Genomic DNA, 18,476 nt, shown 5'->3' with positions numbered 1-18,476 from the left:
ACAAAAAAAACAAAGTTGTTTTTTGAACTGCAAAAATTCCCGGTTTTCCCGAAATTCCAGGAATTCCGTAATACCATTTCTCAATTAAAAATCTTACTACTTCAACATTTCTCGACTGATTTGAAAAATTCCAACACCAACCATTTCAACTCATTCAGAACATAACATTTTTTTAGCATTTTCAAAACAATTCCCGCTTTTCCCAAAATTCCAGTAAGTTCCCATTGAAATGAATGGGACATTTTCCAAGTTGCACAATTCCCACAATTTTTTAACGTGTTCAAACCATTCCACCTTCAACATCCACTCATCCTGGAAATTCAAACTATAATTTTTTCAAGTTAAAAAAATTCCAGGAATTCCCTTTTTTTTCACCCTTTTTTTCTGCCGACTACTCCTTTCACATTTTTCAACCCACTTCAACCATTCCAATGTAAAATCATTCCTTTTAATTAGGAAAAAAAAAAGTTGTTTTTTGAACTGCAAAAATTCCCGGTTTTCCCGAAATTCCAGGAATTCCGTAATACCATTTCTCAATTAAAAATATTACAACTTCAACATTTCTCGACTGATTTGAAAAATTCCAACACCAACCATTTCAACTCATTCAGAACATTAACATTTTTTAGCATTTTCAAAACAATTCCCGCTTTTCCCAAAATTCCAGTAAGTTCCCATTGAAATGAATGGGACATTTTTCCAAGTTTCACAATTCCCACGTTTTTTTAACGTGTTCAAACCATTCCACCTTGAACATATTCCACTCATCCTGGAAATTCAAACTATAATTTTCTCAAGTTAAAAAAAATTCCAGGAATTCCCTTTTTTTCTGCCGACTACTCCTTCCACATTTTTCAACCCACTTCAATCATTCCAATGTCAAATCATTCCTTTTAATTAGGACAAAAAAAACAAAGTTGTTTTTTGAACTGCAAAAATTCCCGGTTTTCCCGAAATTCCAGGAATTCCGTAATACCATTTCTCAATTAAAAATCTTACTGCTTCAACATTTCTCGACTGATTTGAAAAATTCCAACACCAACCATTTCAACTCATTCAGAACATTAAAATTTTTTAGCATTTTCAAAACAATTCCCGCTTTTCCCAAAATTCCAGTAAGTTCCCATTGAAATGAATGGGACATTTTCCAAGTTGCACAATTCCCACATTTTTTTAACGTGTTCAAACCATTCCACCTTCAACATCCACTCATCCTGGAAATTCAAACTATAATTTTTTCAAGTTAAAAAAAATTCCAGGAATTCCCTTTTTTTTCACCCTTTTTTTCTGCCGACTACTCCTTTCACATTTTTCAACCCACTTCAACCATTCCAATGTCAAATCATTCCTTTTAATTAGGACAAAAAAAAGTTGTTTTTTGAACTGCAAAAATTCCCGGTTTTCCCGAAATTCCAGGAATTCCGTAATACCATTTCTCAATTAAAAATATTACAACTTCAACATTTCTCGACTGATTTGAAAAATTCCAACACCAACCATTTCAACTCATTAAGAACATTAAAAATGTTTAGCATTTTCAAAACAATTCCCGCTTTTCCCAAAATTCCAGTAAGTTCCCATTGAAATGAATGGGACATTTTTCCAAGTTGCACAATTCCCACATTTTTTTAACGTGTTCAAACCATTCCACCTTCAACATCCACTCATCCTGGAAATTTAAACTATCACTTTTTCAAGTTCAAAACAATTCCAGGAATTCCCCAAATTCTCGTTTTTTCACCCCTTTTTCTATCGACTACACCTTCCACATTTTTCAACCGTTCCAATGTCAAATCATTCCTTTTGATTAGAACAAAAAACAAAGTTGTTTATTGAACTGCAAAAATTCCCGGTTTTCCCGAAATTCCGTAATACAATTTCTCAATAATAAATGTTACTACTTCAACAATTCTCGACTGATTTGAAAAATTCCAACACCAACCATTTCAACTCATTCAGAACATTCACTTTTTTTTTTTTTTAATTTGCCGCTTTTCCCAAAATTCCCAAATTTCAATGAAATTCACATTGAAATGAATGGGACATTTTTCCAAGTTGCACAATTCCTTCATTTTTCAACCTATTCAAACCATTCCAACATCAACACATTCCACTCATCCTGGACATTCAAACTAACACTTTCCCAAGTTCCAAAGCAAATTCCGTTTCTCCTGGAAATTCAAACTCTTCAACATTCAAACTATTCTTACATTTATACTACATTCGTCAGCATTTCACTTCAACTTCAGCATTCACACGCATTCACACCTTCTTCTTCTTCTCCAGAGTTTGCCGCGCTCTACCTTCCACATTTTTCATCCAATTCAAACTGTTCCAACTTCAAACTGTTCAGCCTATTCGTGAATCACGAGCTTTCCCTTGACAAATTCCAAAAATTCCCAATTTTCCAGAATTCCAAGTTTTTCAGGAAATTTTTCCCATTCAAAATTAATTGGACATTTTTGAAACTTCTACCATTTCCAAATTTTTCAACTTATTCAAACCATTCCACCTTCAACACATTCCACCATCCTGGACATTCAAACTATCGTTTTTAAAGTTTAAATAAATTCCAGGAATTTCCAGAATTCCTGCTTTTCCAAAGCCCTATTTGCACCCTTTATTCTGGCGACTACTCCTTCCACATCTTTCAAGGCATTTCGACCGTTCCACCGTCAAAACATTCCTCTTAAACAGGAAAAAAACAAAGTTGTTTTCTGAACTGGAAAAATTCCCGGTTTTCGGGAAATTCCAGGAATTCCGTAATACTATTTTTCAATTCAACATGTTCCTATTTCAAAATTTCTCGACTGATTTGAAAAATTCCAACACCAACCATTTCAACTCATTCAGACAATTCAAGTTTTTTTTTGACCATTTTCAAAAAAAATTGCCGCTTTTCCTGATATTCCCAATTTTGGGGGAAATTCCCATTGAAATCAATGAGAAATTCTTCAAAGTTCCACAACTCCCACATTTGTCATCTGATTCAAACTGTTCCAACTTCAACATATTCAGCCTGTTTGGGAATTGTGTGCTCTACTTCAACAATTCTAAAAAAATTCCAGGATTTTAGTTCAACTTCAGCATTGGAGCATTCACACGCAATTCCTTCAAGACTTGCCACATCTAGTTCTTCTTCTCCAGATTTTGGCGCGCTTTAACTTCCACATTTTTCACCCGATTCAAACCGTTCTAACTTCAAACTGTTCAGTCCATTCGGGAATCGCGGGCTTTCCCCTGACAAATTCCAAAGATTCCCCATATTTCCCAAAATTCCAGGTTTTCCGGGACATTTTTCCCATTTAAAATTAATTGGCCATTTTTCAAACTTCCACCATTTCCACATTTTTCAACCGATTCAAACATTCCACCTTCAACACATTCTACCATTCTGGAAATTTAAACTACCCTTTTTCCCAAGTTAAAAAAAACATTCCAGGAATTTTCCAGAATTCTACGCCAGTAATTGCATAATCTAGTTATTATTAGTATTTATTTCTATTTAAAAAATTGTTTGAATGTTTGATCTTATATTTTTGCATAATTAGACAATATTTAAGTTAACACAAATTGAGATTACATGGAGTACATTGATTTTTTTCTCCCAAAATGGAAATAAATAATACATTTAGTAAGAAAAGTTACAGTACTTTATTGATACATAACATTTCCAGGCTTTCCAGGGCCAAATAAAATGCCCAAGTTCAGCACGATGCTAATGCTTACTCAGGCACGTTGACAAGTTGTAATTACCACATGGTAGCTAATTAGTATATCTCCGATTAGCATCACTAATTAGCGCTATGCACAGTGTAGCTCGGGTTGATGATGTTCGAGTTAATCAGGTCACATCAGAGCTGCATGGCTGTTTCTAGAAGGCACCCGGAGAGGAACGTGACTTTTAGAGGTAGGGGATGATAAAGGTAAAACATGCATGGATACACGGAGGCAGGAACAACAGTGTTAATCACTGTTGTGTTGGAGTTATTGTTTAATGCTAATCCATGAACCAATACCAATATTTTGGTACTCGTACCAGAATGTATTGCGATACTTTTCTAAATAAAGGGGACCACAAAAAATGTCATTATTGTCTTTAATTTAACAAAAAATCTTAGTGTACATGAAACATATGTTTATTATTGTAATTTAGTCCTTAAATAAAATAGTGAACATACTAGACAACTTGTCTTTTAGTAGTAAGTAAACAAACAAAGACTCCTAATTTGACGTGTGCAGTAACATATTGTGTCATTTATCTACCTATTATTGTGTCAACATTATGAGGGACAAACTGTAAAAAATGGATTATTAATCCACTTGTTCATTCACTGTTAATATCTGCTTATTTTCTGTTTTAACATGTTCTATCTACACTTCTGTTACAATGTAATAATCACTTATTCTTCTCTTCTTTGATACTTGACATTAGTTTTGGATGATACCACACATTTAGGTATCGATGCGATAACAAGTTAGTTGCAGGATCATACAATAAAATATAATACCTAATAAACCAATAATAATATGGTTAAAAATACTGATGTAAAGGGTAGGTGTCGCACTGTTTTCTGTTTTAACATGTTCTATCTACACTTCTGTTAAAATGTAATAGGGCTGCAACTAACGATTAATTTGATAATCGATTAATCTGTCGATTATTACTTTGATTAATCGATTATTAATCGGATAACATTTCTATCCTATCCAGTATTTTATTGAAAAAAAGCAGCATACTGGCACCATACTTATTTTGATTATTGTTTCTCAGCTGTTTGTAAATGTTGCAGTTTATAAATAAAGGTTTATTAAAAAATAATAATAATAATAATAATTTAAAAAATAAAATAAAATCTGCGCACGCGCATAGCATAGATCCAACTAAATGAATTTTAATAATCGATTTAATCGATTAGTTGTTGCAGCCCTAAAATGTAATAATCACTTATTCTTCTCTTCTTTGATACTTTACATTAGTTTTGGATGATACCACACATTTAGGTATCGATCCGATACCAAGTAGTTACAGGATCATACATTGGTCATATTCAAAGTCCTCATGTGTCCAGGGACGTATTTACTGACTTTATAAATATAATTAAAACAAATTTTAAACGAAAAAATGTTGTGATGCTAAAAAAAATATCGATGTAATCATAGTAGTATCGACCAGATACGCTAATGCACTTGGTATCATTACAGTGGATGTCAGGTGTAGATCCCCCCATGGCGTTTGTTTAGATTGTGAGCTATTGTATCCTCCGACGGTGTGTAGTGAAGCATGTTTAGCTTTTCCCCGTCCTCCAGTGATAATAAGACTTGTAAGAAACTCACTTCATTTGTCGCCATGGAGACGAGGATTAATGATTTAGAAGTAACTAAAACACTGCCGACTGCTGTTTCGGTGTTATAACTTCACCTTTATCTTTACTTTTTACGCCAAAATGCGTCCATTCTCCCTTTTCTGTCTACACACTGTGTCTGCTTGTAAGTACTCCGTGTGTGTGCGCTGCCGAACATGCTCCTCTGCTCGTAAAACCAGCAATGTCACCATGTGACGAGGCGCTGTCATGCCCGGTAAAAAAAAGGGGGTGGCTTGTTCCGGTACTTTTTAGAGGCGGTATAGTACATAATGTGATTCATTAGTATTGTGGTACTATACTAGTACCGGTATACCGTACAACCCTTATTACAGAGTATAATTTTTAAAAAATGTGTATTGTCATTATTGTATCTTATTCTATCACCTTCAATAGTGTACACCAGGGGTCACCAACGCGGTGCCCGCGGGCACCAGGTAGCCCGTAAGGACCAGATGAGTAGCCCGCTGGCCTGTTCTAAAAAGAACTCAAATAGCAGCACTTACCAGTGAGCTGCCTCTATTTTTAAAAAATGTTTTATTTACTAGCAAGCTGGTCTCGCTTGGCTCGAAATTTTTAATTCTAAGAGAGACAAAACTCAAATAGAATTTGAAAATCCAAGAAAATATTTTAAAGACTTGGTCTTCACTTGTTTAAATAAATTCATTAATTTTTTTACTTTGCTTCTTATAACTTTCAGAAAGACAATTTTAGAGAAAAAATACAACCTTAAAAATGATTTTAAGATTTTTAAACACATATACCTTTTTACCTTTTAAATTCCTTCCTCTTCTTTCCTGACAATTTAAATCAATGTTCAAGTAAATGTATTGTTTTTATTGTAAAGAATAATCAATAAATTTTAATTTAATTCTTCATTTTAGCTTCTGTTTTTTCGATGAAGAATATTTGTGAAATATTTCTTCAAACTTATTATGATTAAAATTCAAAAAAATGATTCTGGCAAATCTAGAAAATATGTAGAATCACATTTAAATCTTATTTCAAAGTCTTTTGAATGTCTTTTAAAATTTTTGTTTTGTCAAATCTAGAAGAAATAATGATTTGTCTTTGTTAGAAATATAGCTTGGTCCAATTTGTTATATATTCTAACAAAGTGTAGATTGGATTTTAACCTATTTAAAACATGTCATCAAAATCCTAAAATGAATCTTAATCGGGAAAAATTACTAACGATGTTCCATAAATTATTTTTTTTATTTTTTCAAAAAGATTCGAATTAGCTAGTTTTTCTCTTCTTTTTTTTCGGTTGAATTTTGAATTTTAAAGAGTCGAAATTGAAGATGAACTGTTTCAAAATGTGTCGTTTTTTTCCCGTGTTTTCTCCTCTTTTAAACCGTTCAATTTTAAATATCATTAATTATTAATAATAACAGAGTTAAAGGTAAATTGAGCAAATTGGCTATTTCTGGCAATTTATTTAAGTGTGTATCAAACTGGTAGCCCTTCGCATGAATCAGTATCCAAGAAGTAGCTCTTGGTTTCAAAAAGGTTGGTGACCCCTGCTGTACACTAATGCAATAGTGATGTCACTACTAATAATAGATGTTAGTTAGTAGTGTTGGTTGAGCAATTGTTGTGTGGTCTCAGGTGGAAACACAATGCAACCCTTGCAGCATCCAGAATGTTCTTCCCTTTTACGTCCTGCTCTACCCAGCTTTTTGATTTTTATTTGATAAGCTTTGACTGCCAGTCGGCCGGTGGAAGGATGCTTTTACGTTTGTTTGTGTTCAATATAAAACATTTTCTCCCAAAGTGAGTCCCTAGAAAGTTGTTTGAGGGGAAGCAGTGTGAGAAGAACTAGGGCAGCGCCTCAGGAGGACCAGTCGCTCTTCAATTTGACGCGCTTACTTTTTTTTAAAGGGAATATTATTACTTACTGAATTAAAGGGGAATTATTTCTGTATTTCTGGCTGAGGAAGCGACATGAACACACACTCGTTGTGTGAACGCTACAAAACATTCACACAACTTTTCTACACCAACATTCATCTGTTTATTATTATTATTCTTCTCCAGATTTTGCCGCGCTCTACCTTCCATATTTTTCACCCGATTCAAAGCGTTCCAACTTCAAACTGTTTAACCTATTCAGGAATCGCGGGCTTTCTCTTGAAAAATTCAAAAAATTCCCAGATTTCCCAGAATTCCAGGTTTTTCGGGACATTTTTCCCATTCAAAATGAATTGGCCATTTTTCAAACTTCTACCATTTCCACATTTTTCAACCGATTCAAACCATTCCACCATCCTGGACATTCAAACTATCATTTTTCAAGTTAAAAAAATTCCAGGAATTTCCAGAATTCCTGGTTTTCCAAAGCCCTATTTTCACCCTTTTTTCTAGCGACTACTCCTTCCACATTTTTCAACGCATTTCGACCATTCCACTGTCAAAACATTCCTCTTAATCAGGACAAAAAACGAAGTTGTTTTTTGAACAGGAAAAATTCCCGGTTTTCCAGAAATTCAAGGAATTCCTTAAAACCATTTGTCAATTCTACATGTTCCTACTTCAAAATTTCTTGACTGATTTGAAAAATTCCAACACCAACCATTTCAACTCATTCAGACCATTCAAGTTTTTTACCATATTTTTTTTTTAATTACAGTTTTTCCCGAAATTCCCAAATTTTTGAGAAATTCCTATTGAAGTCAATGGGACATTCTTCAAAGTTCCACAACTCCCACATTTTTCATCTGATTCAAACTGTTCTAACTTCAAACTGTTCAGCCTATTCAGGAATCGCTGGATTTCCCTTGAAAAATTCAAAAAATACCCAGATTTCCCAGAATTCCAGGTTTTTCTGGACATTTTTCCCATTCAAAATGAATTGGCCATTTTTCAAACTCCATTTCCACATTTTTCAACCGATTCAAACCATTCCACCTTCAACATATTTCACTCATCTTGGACATTTAAACTATCATTTTTCAAGTTTTAAAACAATTCCAGGAATTTCCTGAATTCCTGGTTTTCCAAAGCCTTATTTCCATCATTTTTTTCTGGCGAGTAGTCCTTCCACATTTTTCAACGCATTTCAACTGTTCCACCGTCAAAACATTCCTCTTAATCAGGACAAAAAACACAATTTTTTTTGGAACTGGAAAAATTCCCGGTTTTCCAGAAATTCCGTAATACCATTTCTTAATTCAACATACTACTTCAAAATTTCTCAAACGATTTGAAAAATTCCAACACCAACCATTTGAACTTATTCAGACCATTCAAGTTTTTTTTGTTTTTTTTTACCATTTTTTAAAAAATTCTAGCATTTCCCGAAATTCCCAAATGTTTGAGAAAATCCCATTGAAATCAATGGGACATTCTTCAAAGTTCCACAACTCCGACATTTTTCATCTGATTCAAACTGTTCCAACTTCAAAATATCAGCTTGTTTAGGAATTGTGTGCTCTACTTCAACAATTCTAAAAAATGTTCCTGGATTTCCCATAATTTCCTTTTTTTTTTTCATTTTCCCCATTCAAAATGAATTGTCCATTTTTCAAACTTCCATAATTCCCACATTTTTCAACCCATTCCACCTTCAACTCATCCTGCACATTCAAACTATCATTTTTCCACGTTCAACAAATTTCCAGGAATTCCTGGGTTTTTTTAACCCTATATCCAACTTTTTTCGTTTGACTACCACATTTTCCCTCCCATTTCAACCATTCCACTGTCAAAACATTCCTCTTAGTCAGGGCAAAAAAACAAGTTGGTTTCCCGAAATTCCGTAATACCATTTTTCAATTAAAAAACTGTCTTGACCGATTTAAACGATTCCAACACCAACCAATTCAGCTCATTCAGGACATTCATGCTCCAAATTATTATTTTTTTAATCCCACTTTTCCCAAAATTCCAAAATTTCCAGGAAGTTCCCATTGAAAACCTATTGGACATTTTTTCCAAGTTGCACAATTCCCAAATTTTTCAACCTATTCAAACAATTCCACCTTCAACACATTCCACTATCCTGAAAATGTAAAATACCCATTTTCCAAGTTAAAGGAAATTCCAGGATTTTCCAGAATTCCTGGTTTTCCAAAGCCCTATTTCCACCCTTTTTTCTGGCAACTACTCCTTCCACATTTTTCAACGCATTTTAACCATTCTACCATCAAAACATTCCTCTTAATCAGGACAAAAAACTAAGTTGTTTTTCAACTGGAAAAAATTCCTGGTTTTACCGAAATTCCGTAATACCATTTCTCAATTCAACATGTTACTACTTCAACATTTCACGACCGAATTGAAAAATTCCAACGCCAACCATTTTTAAGTCATTAAGATCATTCAAGTTTTTTTTTTTTACCATTTTCAAAAAAAAAATCCCACTTTTCCCGCAATTCCCAAATTTTGGGGAAATTTCCATTTAAATCAATGGGACGTTCTTCAAAGTTCCACAATTTTCATCTGATTCAAACTGTTCCAACTCCAAAATATTCAGCCTGTTTGGTAATTGTGTGCTCTACTTCAAGAATTCCAAAAAAAATTCCAGGATTTCAGTTCAACGTCAGCATTGGAGCGTTCACACGCATTTCCTTCAGGAATTGCCTCATCTAGCTACCTTCCGATGTTTGCTTTTGTTTCCTCACTTCATTGCCTGTCATCTTCTATTGGGGAGCGGCTCCAAAACGTTTGTGACACACCTGATAGGACAGCTCGGAACCGGCACTCTAGTGTCGGACCTGCTCCGTTACAAGTCTGAGCCGTGGTGACAGGTGTTGTTGTTCTTCCCTCGCCGTCCGCAGGGAGACTCGCTGAGGACCAGCATCCAGCTCGACTTCGGGGACGGCATCCGGATCACTTACTCCAACCTGAGCCGGGCCGACGACGGCATCAAGCACATCTACAGAGCGACCGGGATTTACCGCGTCACCGCCTCGGCTGAGAACAGTCAAGGATCTGACAGCTGCACACTCTTCTTGCACATCACCAGTACGCACACTCCCCGTCTCTTCTGACAAATTTACGTGCAGTGGGGAAATGCAGGAGACTAATAAAAAAACACTTAAATCCGCTGGTGCAATAACAATTATGCAATAATTGTTGTGTTTGTACTGACATATTTGTATTCCTGTCACAGGTCCAGTGGAGCGTGTTTATCTCTCTGCTCCCATCGTGGCCGTCAGGGGGAAGGAGACCAACTTGACCGTGGTGGTTTGGCCGAGTCACATTCGAACGTTGACCTTTTTTTGGTGGATTGCCAACAGCTCCGAGGTGAGATGCTCCTATTTCACTGCCTTCCTTTGGAGTCCATATAGTGATTCTTTCCAATTGTACAAAAGCCAAAAGCAGTGAAGTTGTCATGTTGTGTAAATGGTACATAAAAAAAGAATACAACAAATCCTTTTCAACTTATATTCAATTGAATAGACTACAAAGACAAGATATTTCATGTTCACACTGAGAAACTTCATTTTTTTTTGCAAATAATTATGAACTTAGAATTTAATGGCAGCAACACATTGCACAAAAGGGCATTTTTACCACTGTGTTACACGGCCTTTCCTTTTAACAACACTCAGTAAAGGTTTGGGAACTGAGGAGACACATTTTTGAAGTGGAGTTCTTTCCCATTCTTGCTTGATGTACAGCTTAAGTTGTTCAACAGTCTCCCTTCTCATATTTTAGCCTTCATATTGCACCACACATTTTCAATGTCTGGACTACAGGCAGGCCACTCTAGTACCCGCACTCTTTTACTATGAAGCCACGCTGTTGTAACACGTGGCTTGGCATTGTCTTGCTGAAATAAGCAGGGGCGTCTGTGATAACGTCGCGTGGGTTGGCAACATGTTCAGCATGAATGGTGCCTTCACAGATGTGTAAGTTACCCATGCCTTGGGCACTAATACACCCCCATACCATCACACATGCTGCCTTTTACACTTTGTGCCAAGAACAATCTGCATGGTTCTTTACCTCTTTGTTCTGGAGGACACAAAGTCCACAGTTTCCAAAAACAATTTGAAATGTGGACTCGTCAGACCACAGAACACCTTTACACTTTGCATCAGTCCATCTTAGATGAGCTCGGGCCCAGCAAAGCCAGCGGCGTTTCTGGGTGTTGTTGATAAATGTCTTTGGCTTTGCATAGTAGAGTTTTAACTTGCACTTACAGATGTAGCGACGGACTGTAGTTACTGACAGTGGTTTTCTGAAGTGTTCCTGAGCCCATGTGGTGATATCCTTTACACACCGATGTCGCTTTTTGATGCAGTACCACCTGAGGGATCGAAGTTCCGTAATATCACCACTTACGTGCAGTGATTTCTCCAGATTCTCTGAACCTTTTGATGATATTACGGAGCGTAGATGGTGAAATCCCTAAATTCCTTGCAATAGCTGGTTGAGAAATGTTGTTGTTAAACAACTTGCTCAGGCATTTGTTGACAAAGTGGTGACCCTCGCCCCCGTCCTTGTTTGTGAATGACTGAGCATTTCATGGAAGCTGCTTTTATACCCAAACATGGCACCCACCTGTTCCCAATTAGCCTGTTCACCTGTGGGATGTTCCAAATAGGTGTTTGATGAGCATTCCTAAACTTTCTCAGTCTTTTTTGCCACTTTTTCCAGCTTTTTTTTAAACATGTTGCAGGCATCAAATTACAAATGAGCTAATAACTTCATGAATGTTTTTTGTGACCAACAAGTATGTGCTCCAATCAATTATTGGAAACTCAAGACAGCCATGACATTATGTTCTTTACATTATGTATGTCAACTTTTGACCACGACTGTAAGTGAATTTAATGAGTTTCACACCAATAGCGGAGTAATAACATTTTAAAGTGAAAAAAAGTTCAGTTCCCCTTTAAGCACTTAAGGTATTTAGCTGGTAACACTAGCATGCAATATTGTCTGTCCTACTTTCCAATGCAGCCTATCATCACACTGGAGGGGAGTATCTCCTACACGTTCCAGAAGGAGGGAACAAACAAGGTCACCGTCCAGGTGGCTTCTGGGAGCACTGTGATGCAGGACTCCAGAGTCCTAACAGTGAAAGGTTAGTGCGTCACTTTAATTGCTAACATGAATATGCAACATGCCGTCTCTGCTCGTTGCATGAAATGTCAAAGCAAGCAAACGCCAAATCTTGACTCCAATTAACTCCAACTTTGGGGGAATAAAAAAATATGTCCAAACCGTGCATCCGATGAATATACAATTGAAACTGGAAGCAGCACTCATGTTGAATACTTGTTTTTGTTTGCCAGAGTTCTTCAGGTCGCTGCTGTTGTCATTCTCGCCGGCGCTTGACGAGCACAATCCTGACATCCCAGAGTGGCGGGAGGACATAGGCCGCGTGGTGCAGACGGCTCTGTCACAGGTACGTCAACTCCCCGCTGCACCACGTGGCCCACCGGCAGCTCTCTGGGTCATTACGGTTTTATACCTCTGCGCACTACCCATAGAGCAGTCATGGTGTTTTATGGGCCGTGACGGAGATCTTGTGGGGGTTTTTTGTCACTTTATGTAGCACAGATATAGGCTACTTTTTAATGACTGTCAGAGTGTGGACTCTCTGCCAAAGTTAAGTCAATGCTCTATTTGACATTTTTCTACTTGAAACCGCAAAAACCGAGCCGCGTTTTAACACATCAGTTGGACCTAGACCCAATGATAAACTGAATAAGGGACTAGATGAGGCCATTCCTGAAGGAATTGCATGTGAATGCTCCAATGCTGAAGTTGAACTGAAATGCTGACAGAATGTAGTGTGGATGTAAGAATAGTTTGAATGTTGAAGAGGTTGAATTTCCAGGAAAATAAGAATTTTGTTCAGAACTTGGGAAAGTGTTAGTTTGAATGTCCAGGATGAGTGGAACGTGTTGATGTTGGAATGGTTTGAATAGGTTGAAAAATGTGGGAATTGTGTAACTTGGAAAAATGTCCAATTCTTTTCAATGGGAAATTCCTGAAAATTTGGGGTAAAGCGCAAATGTAAAAGGAGTCATCGCACTAAAAAAGGTTGGAAATAAGGTTAAAAAAAAACCCAGGAATTCCTGGAAATTTGTTGTGCGTGGAAAAATGATAGTTTCAATGTCCAGGATGAGTTGAATGTGAAATGGTTTGAATCGGTTGAAAAATGTGTTAATCGTGCAACTCGGAAAAATGTCCCATGGGTGTCAATGAGAACTTCTTGGAAATTTGGGGAAAAGCGGGATTTTTTGGGGAAATGATTAGGAGCATGAATGTCCTGAACGAGCTGAATTGGGTTGGTGTTGGAATTGTTTAAATCGGTCAAGAAATATTTAAATTTGTAACAGTTTTTTAATTGAGAAAAGGTGTTACGGAATTTCGGGAAAACCGGGAATTTTTTAAGTTCTTAAACCAACTTGGTTTTCTGTCCTGACTATGAGGAGCGTTTTGACGGTGGGACGGTTGAAAAATGTGGGAGGAGTAGTCGCCAGAACAAAGGGGGAAAATAGTGTTTGGAAAACCGAGAATTCTGGGAATTCCTGGACATTTTGTTTTACTTGTGAAAATTATAGTTTGAATGTCCAGGATGAGTGGAATGTGTTGACGTTGGAATGGTTTGAATAGCTTGAAAAATGTGGGAATTGTCCAACTCGGAAAAATGTCCAATTAATTTCAATGGTAAATTCCTGAAAACTTGGACATTTGGGGAAAAGCGGGATTTTTTTGGAAAATTATTAGGAGCATGAATGTCCTGAACGAGCTGAATTGGTTGGTGTTGGAATTGTTTGAATTGGTCAAGTAATATTTAAATTTGTAACAGTTTTTTAATTAAAAAAAGGTGTTACGGAATTTCGGGAAAACTGGGAATTTTTCAAGTTCTTAAACTAACTTGGCTTTCTGTCCTGACTAAGAGGAATGTTTTGATGGTGGAACGGTTGAAATGGGTTGAAAAATGTGAAAGGAGTCATCGCACTAAAAAAGGTTGGAAATAAGGTTAGGAAAAAACAGACAGATTTGTTTTTTGTATGTTTGGTCCAATATGGCTCTTTCAATGTTTTGGGTTGCAGATCCCTGGTTTAGACTAATATTAGCAGGTTATTTTATTGCTGACATATTGTAGCCATGTATCATGAAATGTTTCCATCAATCATTTTGTATTAGCTCAGCACGCTTGGAACCCAAGCTGAGTAAAAATCACAATTTCATCCTCACTAATGTATTTTTTTGTCCTTAGATTTCTGGTGTTCCTGCCAACCAGCTACTGGTTTCTTTGTACCCCGGACTTCCCACCACAGCGGAGCTCTTCGTCCTACCTGATGGGCTCACGCCACACGAGCACAAGAGACACACGGAGGAGGAACTCCAAAGGGTGTGTTTGTATCCCTGCACAATGTAATGAAAACCATTTGATCAATCAATGTCTCATATGGCCAATTGTGACGTTATGGTGCCAGCTTGGTGTAGGTTGGCTACACTTGAATGCCAAATTGGAAGTTAAAGTAAATAACTGACTGAAAATGACTACATAAGCCCCGTTTCAGCCCAAATCCCAGGAACTGTATTACCAAAACAATTTTTTAAATCAACACAAACACACCCGGTTGATTTCCCTTTAGTGACTGCTTGTTGACCGATTAGCATTAGCATGAAGTTCACTCGGCTCTTGACAAACAAAACAATTATCATTACAACATGTACCTAACTAACAATTGAATATTTTGATTCACTTGTTTACCGCCTTCCTCTAGTCCAGGCCTAGTGAATTATTTTGACTCGAGGGGCCAAATTTAGAGACAAAAATGTGTCTGGGGGCCGGTATACACTACCGTTCAAAAGTTTGGGGTCACCCAAACAATTTTGTGGAATAGCCTTCATTTCTAAGAACAAGAATAGACTGTCGAGTTTCAGATGAAAGTTCTCTTTTTCTGGCCATTTTGAGCGTTTAATTGACCCCACAAATGTGATGCTCCAGAAACTCAATCTGCTCAAAGGAAGGTCAGTTTTGTAGCTTCTGTAACGAGCTAAACTGTTTTCAGATGTGTGAACATGATTGCACAAGGGTTTTCTAATCATCAATTAGCCTTCTGAGCCAATGAGCAAACACATCGTACCATTAGAACACTGGAGTGATAGTTGCTGGAAATGGGCCTCTATACACCTATGTAGATATTGCACCAAAAACCAGACATTTGCAGCTAGAATAGTCATTTACCACATTAGCAATGTATAGAGTGTATTTCTTTAAAGTTCAGACTAGTTTAAAGTTATCTTCATTGAAAAGTACAGTGCGTTTCCTTAAAAAATAAGGACATTTCAATGTGACCCCAAACTTTTGAACGGTAGTGTATCTATTTTTAGGAACACCAATACAAAACCTCACCACAATGTCTGATTGAATGCTAAAAACGTTATGACAGAACGCTAAAAACGGAAAGGGATTTTAATTTTTTTTTACTGAATGAGACACCCAGAATGTACGTGAAAATAAAGAATGTGCGATTTACAATATTTACTACAAACGATAAAACACTGAATATTGACAACATATGAACATCACCCCGCCTCTCCATCGACATATTTTACAATCAAATGAAACGCAACAAAAACAGCGAAATATGAATGCGAAAAAAACCCCACCTACAATCTGATATATCTGATATATCACTAAACTTTAGAATGTTGTTGTAAAAAATATCCTTCCACGTCTGTCCCAGACACCCGCATTTTCAGGCTGGCTCTGGAAACACTCTGTGGAAACGCTCCCCACACACACTGCTTGGTGCTTTAAAAAAACCTGAAAATATTTTAAAATATTTTTACAGCGATAAAAAAGACTGATTTCCGACTACGGACGGAAAAATCACATGCTTGCTGATGGGAATGTGGTGGGATTTCTTAAAAGCTCAGGGAATTTTGGAAGTTCCTGTGGATAAAAAGGGGCTGTCATATCCAAATCTTGCTTAGATACTGTAAACACAGCAATTGTTCATTCATAGGTGTCTTTATGTTCATTTCCCTAACAGATTTCAGATGTTTTTGTCAACATACTGAACCAAGACCTGGTCCAGTTTGAGCTGAAGGCAAACACCAGCATCACAGTGTACATCACTCAGCAAACACTAGGTAGGTTTGTTCAAGACGACACAGAAATAAGTGCACTGGACAACATCTTTGACAGTGACACAATTGCCCTCCCCTATACTGTACATCACTGTAAACCTCCCTCAAGTTTATTGATCTAATGACAAAAAAGGCGTTAGGCATTCACAAAGTAAGTCCTCACGGTCACCGCGTCATTAGCATATATCGCTTAAAAAAAAGGCACGTGTCAACAGGCCTTTACGTGGCTTTACCCTTTTCATCCCGCGATGGATCTGTCTTCATTTGTGTCGCAGCACAAAGGTCTGCCGTCGCCTTTTAAGATGATCCGCAAAAGGTCACACAGTCTTCATACATAGTCTCCTTTCTGAAGGAGAAGAGAGAGGGAGTGGGGGACAAACTTTGAATATTGCATCTCAGCATTTCAAACGCCATGACGCTGCACAATAAACTTGGGTGTGGCGGACTCCAGGGAGAGCCTGTGGACCTTCTGAATGTTGTCTTTAGTACCATGAGGGGCGGGGCGGCTGATCTTCAAATAGGCTCTGTAACGGTCACATAACCTCAGCTTTGATATTTTGCAACTGAAACTTGTACAGAATTGTATTATTTACTACAGCAGCCAACGGGGCGTAATTAATTCAATTGCTACCTGAACGGGCAGCAGAAGAAATCAAAAGACAACATAAACAGTAGCAGAGAGACGTTTCTGTTGCTATTTTGAACTAAATATCCATGCAATATTGTAAATAAAATTGTGAAAAGTAAATGGACCGAAGTCCACCATGTTAGCACGCCAATAAAAGACAACTGAAGCAACTTAGGTAGCTTGGAAGCCAATGTTTTCATATTTGTATATGCTTATGTTCCACAAAGTGCTCTGTTGTCTTGATCATTTTGAAAAGCTGTGAGCCTCGGTTTATATGTTGCCTTCTTTTGAACAAGGCTATTCATTTTGATTAACAAAGAAAAGTATTACTGAATATCAAAATAATATTGGGGAAAACATGTGAAGTGAATTAATTAACTCTTTATCAATTTTTTGGACTATAAGTCACATTTTTTTTCATAGTTTGGCCGGGGGTGCGACTTATACTCAGGAGCAACTTATGTGTGAAATGATTAACACATTACCGTAAAATATCAAATAATATTATTTAACTCATTCACGTAAGAGAGTAGACGTATAAGATTTCATGGGATTTAGCGGTTAGGAGTGACAGATTGTTTGGTAAACGTATAGCATGTTCTATATGTTATAGTTATTTGAATGACTCTTACCATAATATGTTACGTTAACATACCAGGCACGTTTTCAGTTGGTTATTCATGCCTCATATAACGTACACTTATTCAGCCTGTTGTTCACTATTCTTTATTTATTTTAAATTGCCTTTCAAATGTCTATTCTTGGTGTGGGGTTTTATCAAATAAATTTCCCCCAAAAAATGCGACTTATATTTGTTGTTTTCCTTCTTTATTATGCATTTCCGGCCGGTGCGACTTATACTCCGAAGCGACTTATAGTCCAAAAAATACGGTACATATGGTGAATGTTTATATTCAACTTGGAGACAGCGAACCACCAGGTTTAAGTAAATAATGGTTGAGCCCATAATAAATTAAGGAGCCATAGTTGGACATTCGTATGTGGACTGGGTTAACTCTCTCACGAGAAGAGGCAATAAATTCAGACTTAGGAATGCTAAAGTGGTAGCTCTATCCTGGAGGAGAGACTCCATGTTGTCTTAACGTCAACCTACAAGTTATGGTATACATCTGTTGTCTTCCCAGTCACTTACACACAAACATCTCCTTACATGGTCAGGTTGCACTGTCCTGAATTAACACACACCCAGACAGAGAATGAAGGAATATAAGACTGTGGTTTGGCTCCTCCAAGTTAGAAGGGCCTCATTTTTTTTTGGACTTGACCTCCTCCAGGTACTGCAGTCCTGTATAATGACACCTGCTTGTAACAAAGCAACTTTTGGTTCAGTAAAGCTTCTCCAACGTCTCTTTTGATCCGGCCGCACTGCCGTGTCGCCCTTCTGTCCG

General features: G+C 37.0%; 1 protein-coding gene across 1 annotated transcript in view; it reads left to right on the top strand.

The window, feature by feature from the left end:
• LOC133657642 (VPS10 domain-containing receptor SorCS3-like) overlaps window positions 1-18,476 on the top strand; it is an 84,685-nt gene that overhangs the window by 58,145 nt on the left and 8,064 nt on the right. Inside the window, exons 17-22 of the mRNA XM_062059211.1 lie at window positions 10,145-10,331; window positions 10,480-10,613; window positions 12,279-12,402; window positions 12,614-12,726; window positions 14,554-14,688; window positions 16,343-16,442. Of these exons, the coding sequence (XP_061915195.1) occupies window positions 10,145-10,331; window positions 10,480-10,613; window positions 12,279-12,402; window positions 12,614-12,726; window positions 14,554-14,688; window positions 16,343-16,442 (793 nt within the window). The remainder of the gene's footprint in view (window positions 1-10,144; window positions 10,332-10,479; window positions 10,614-12,278; window positions 12,403-12,613; window positions 12,727-14,553; window positions 14,689-16,342; window positions 16,443-18,476) is intronic.

The sequence above is a fragment of the Entelurus aequoreus genome, linkage group LG09, assembly GCF_033978785.1.
Source record: "Entelurus aequoreus isolate RoL-2023_Sb linkage group LG09, RoL_Eaeq_v1.1, whole genome shotgun sequence".
NCBI lineage: Eukaryota > Metazoa > Chordata > Actinopteri > Syngnathiformes > Syngnathidae > Entelurus > Entelurus aequoreus.
Note: the sequence above shows the minus strand (reverse complement) of the source record. Positions and strands in the feature narration are given on the sequence as shown.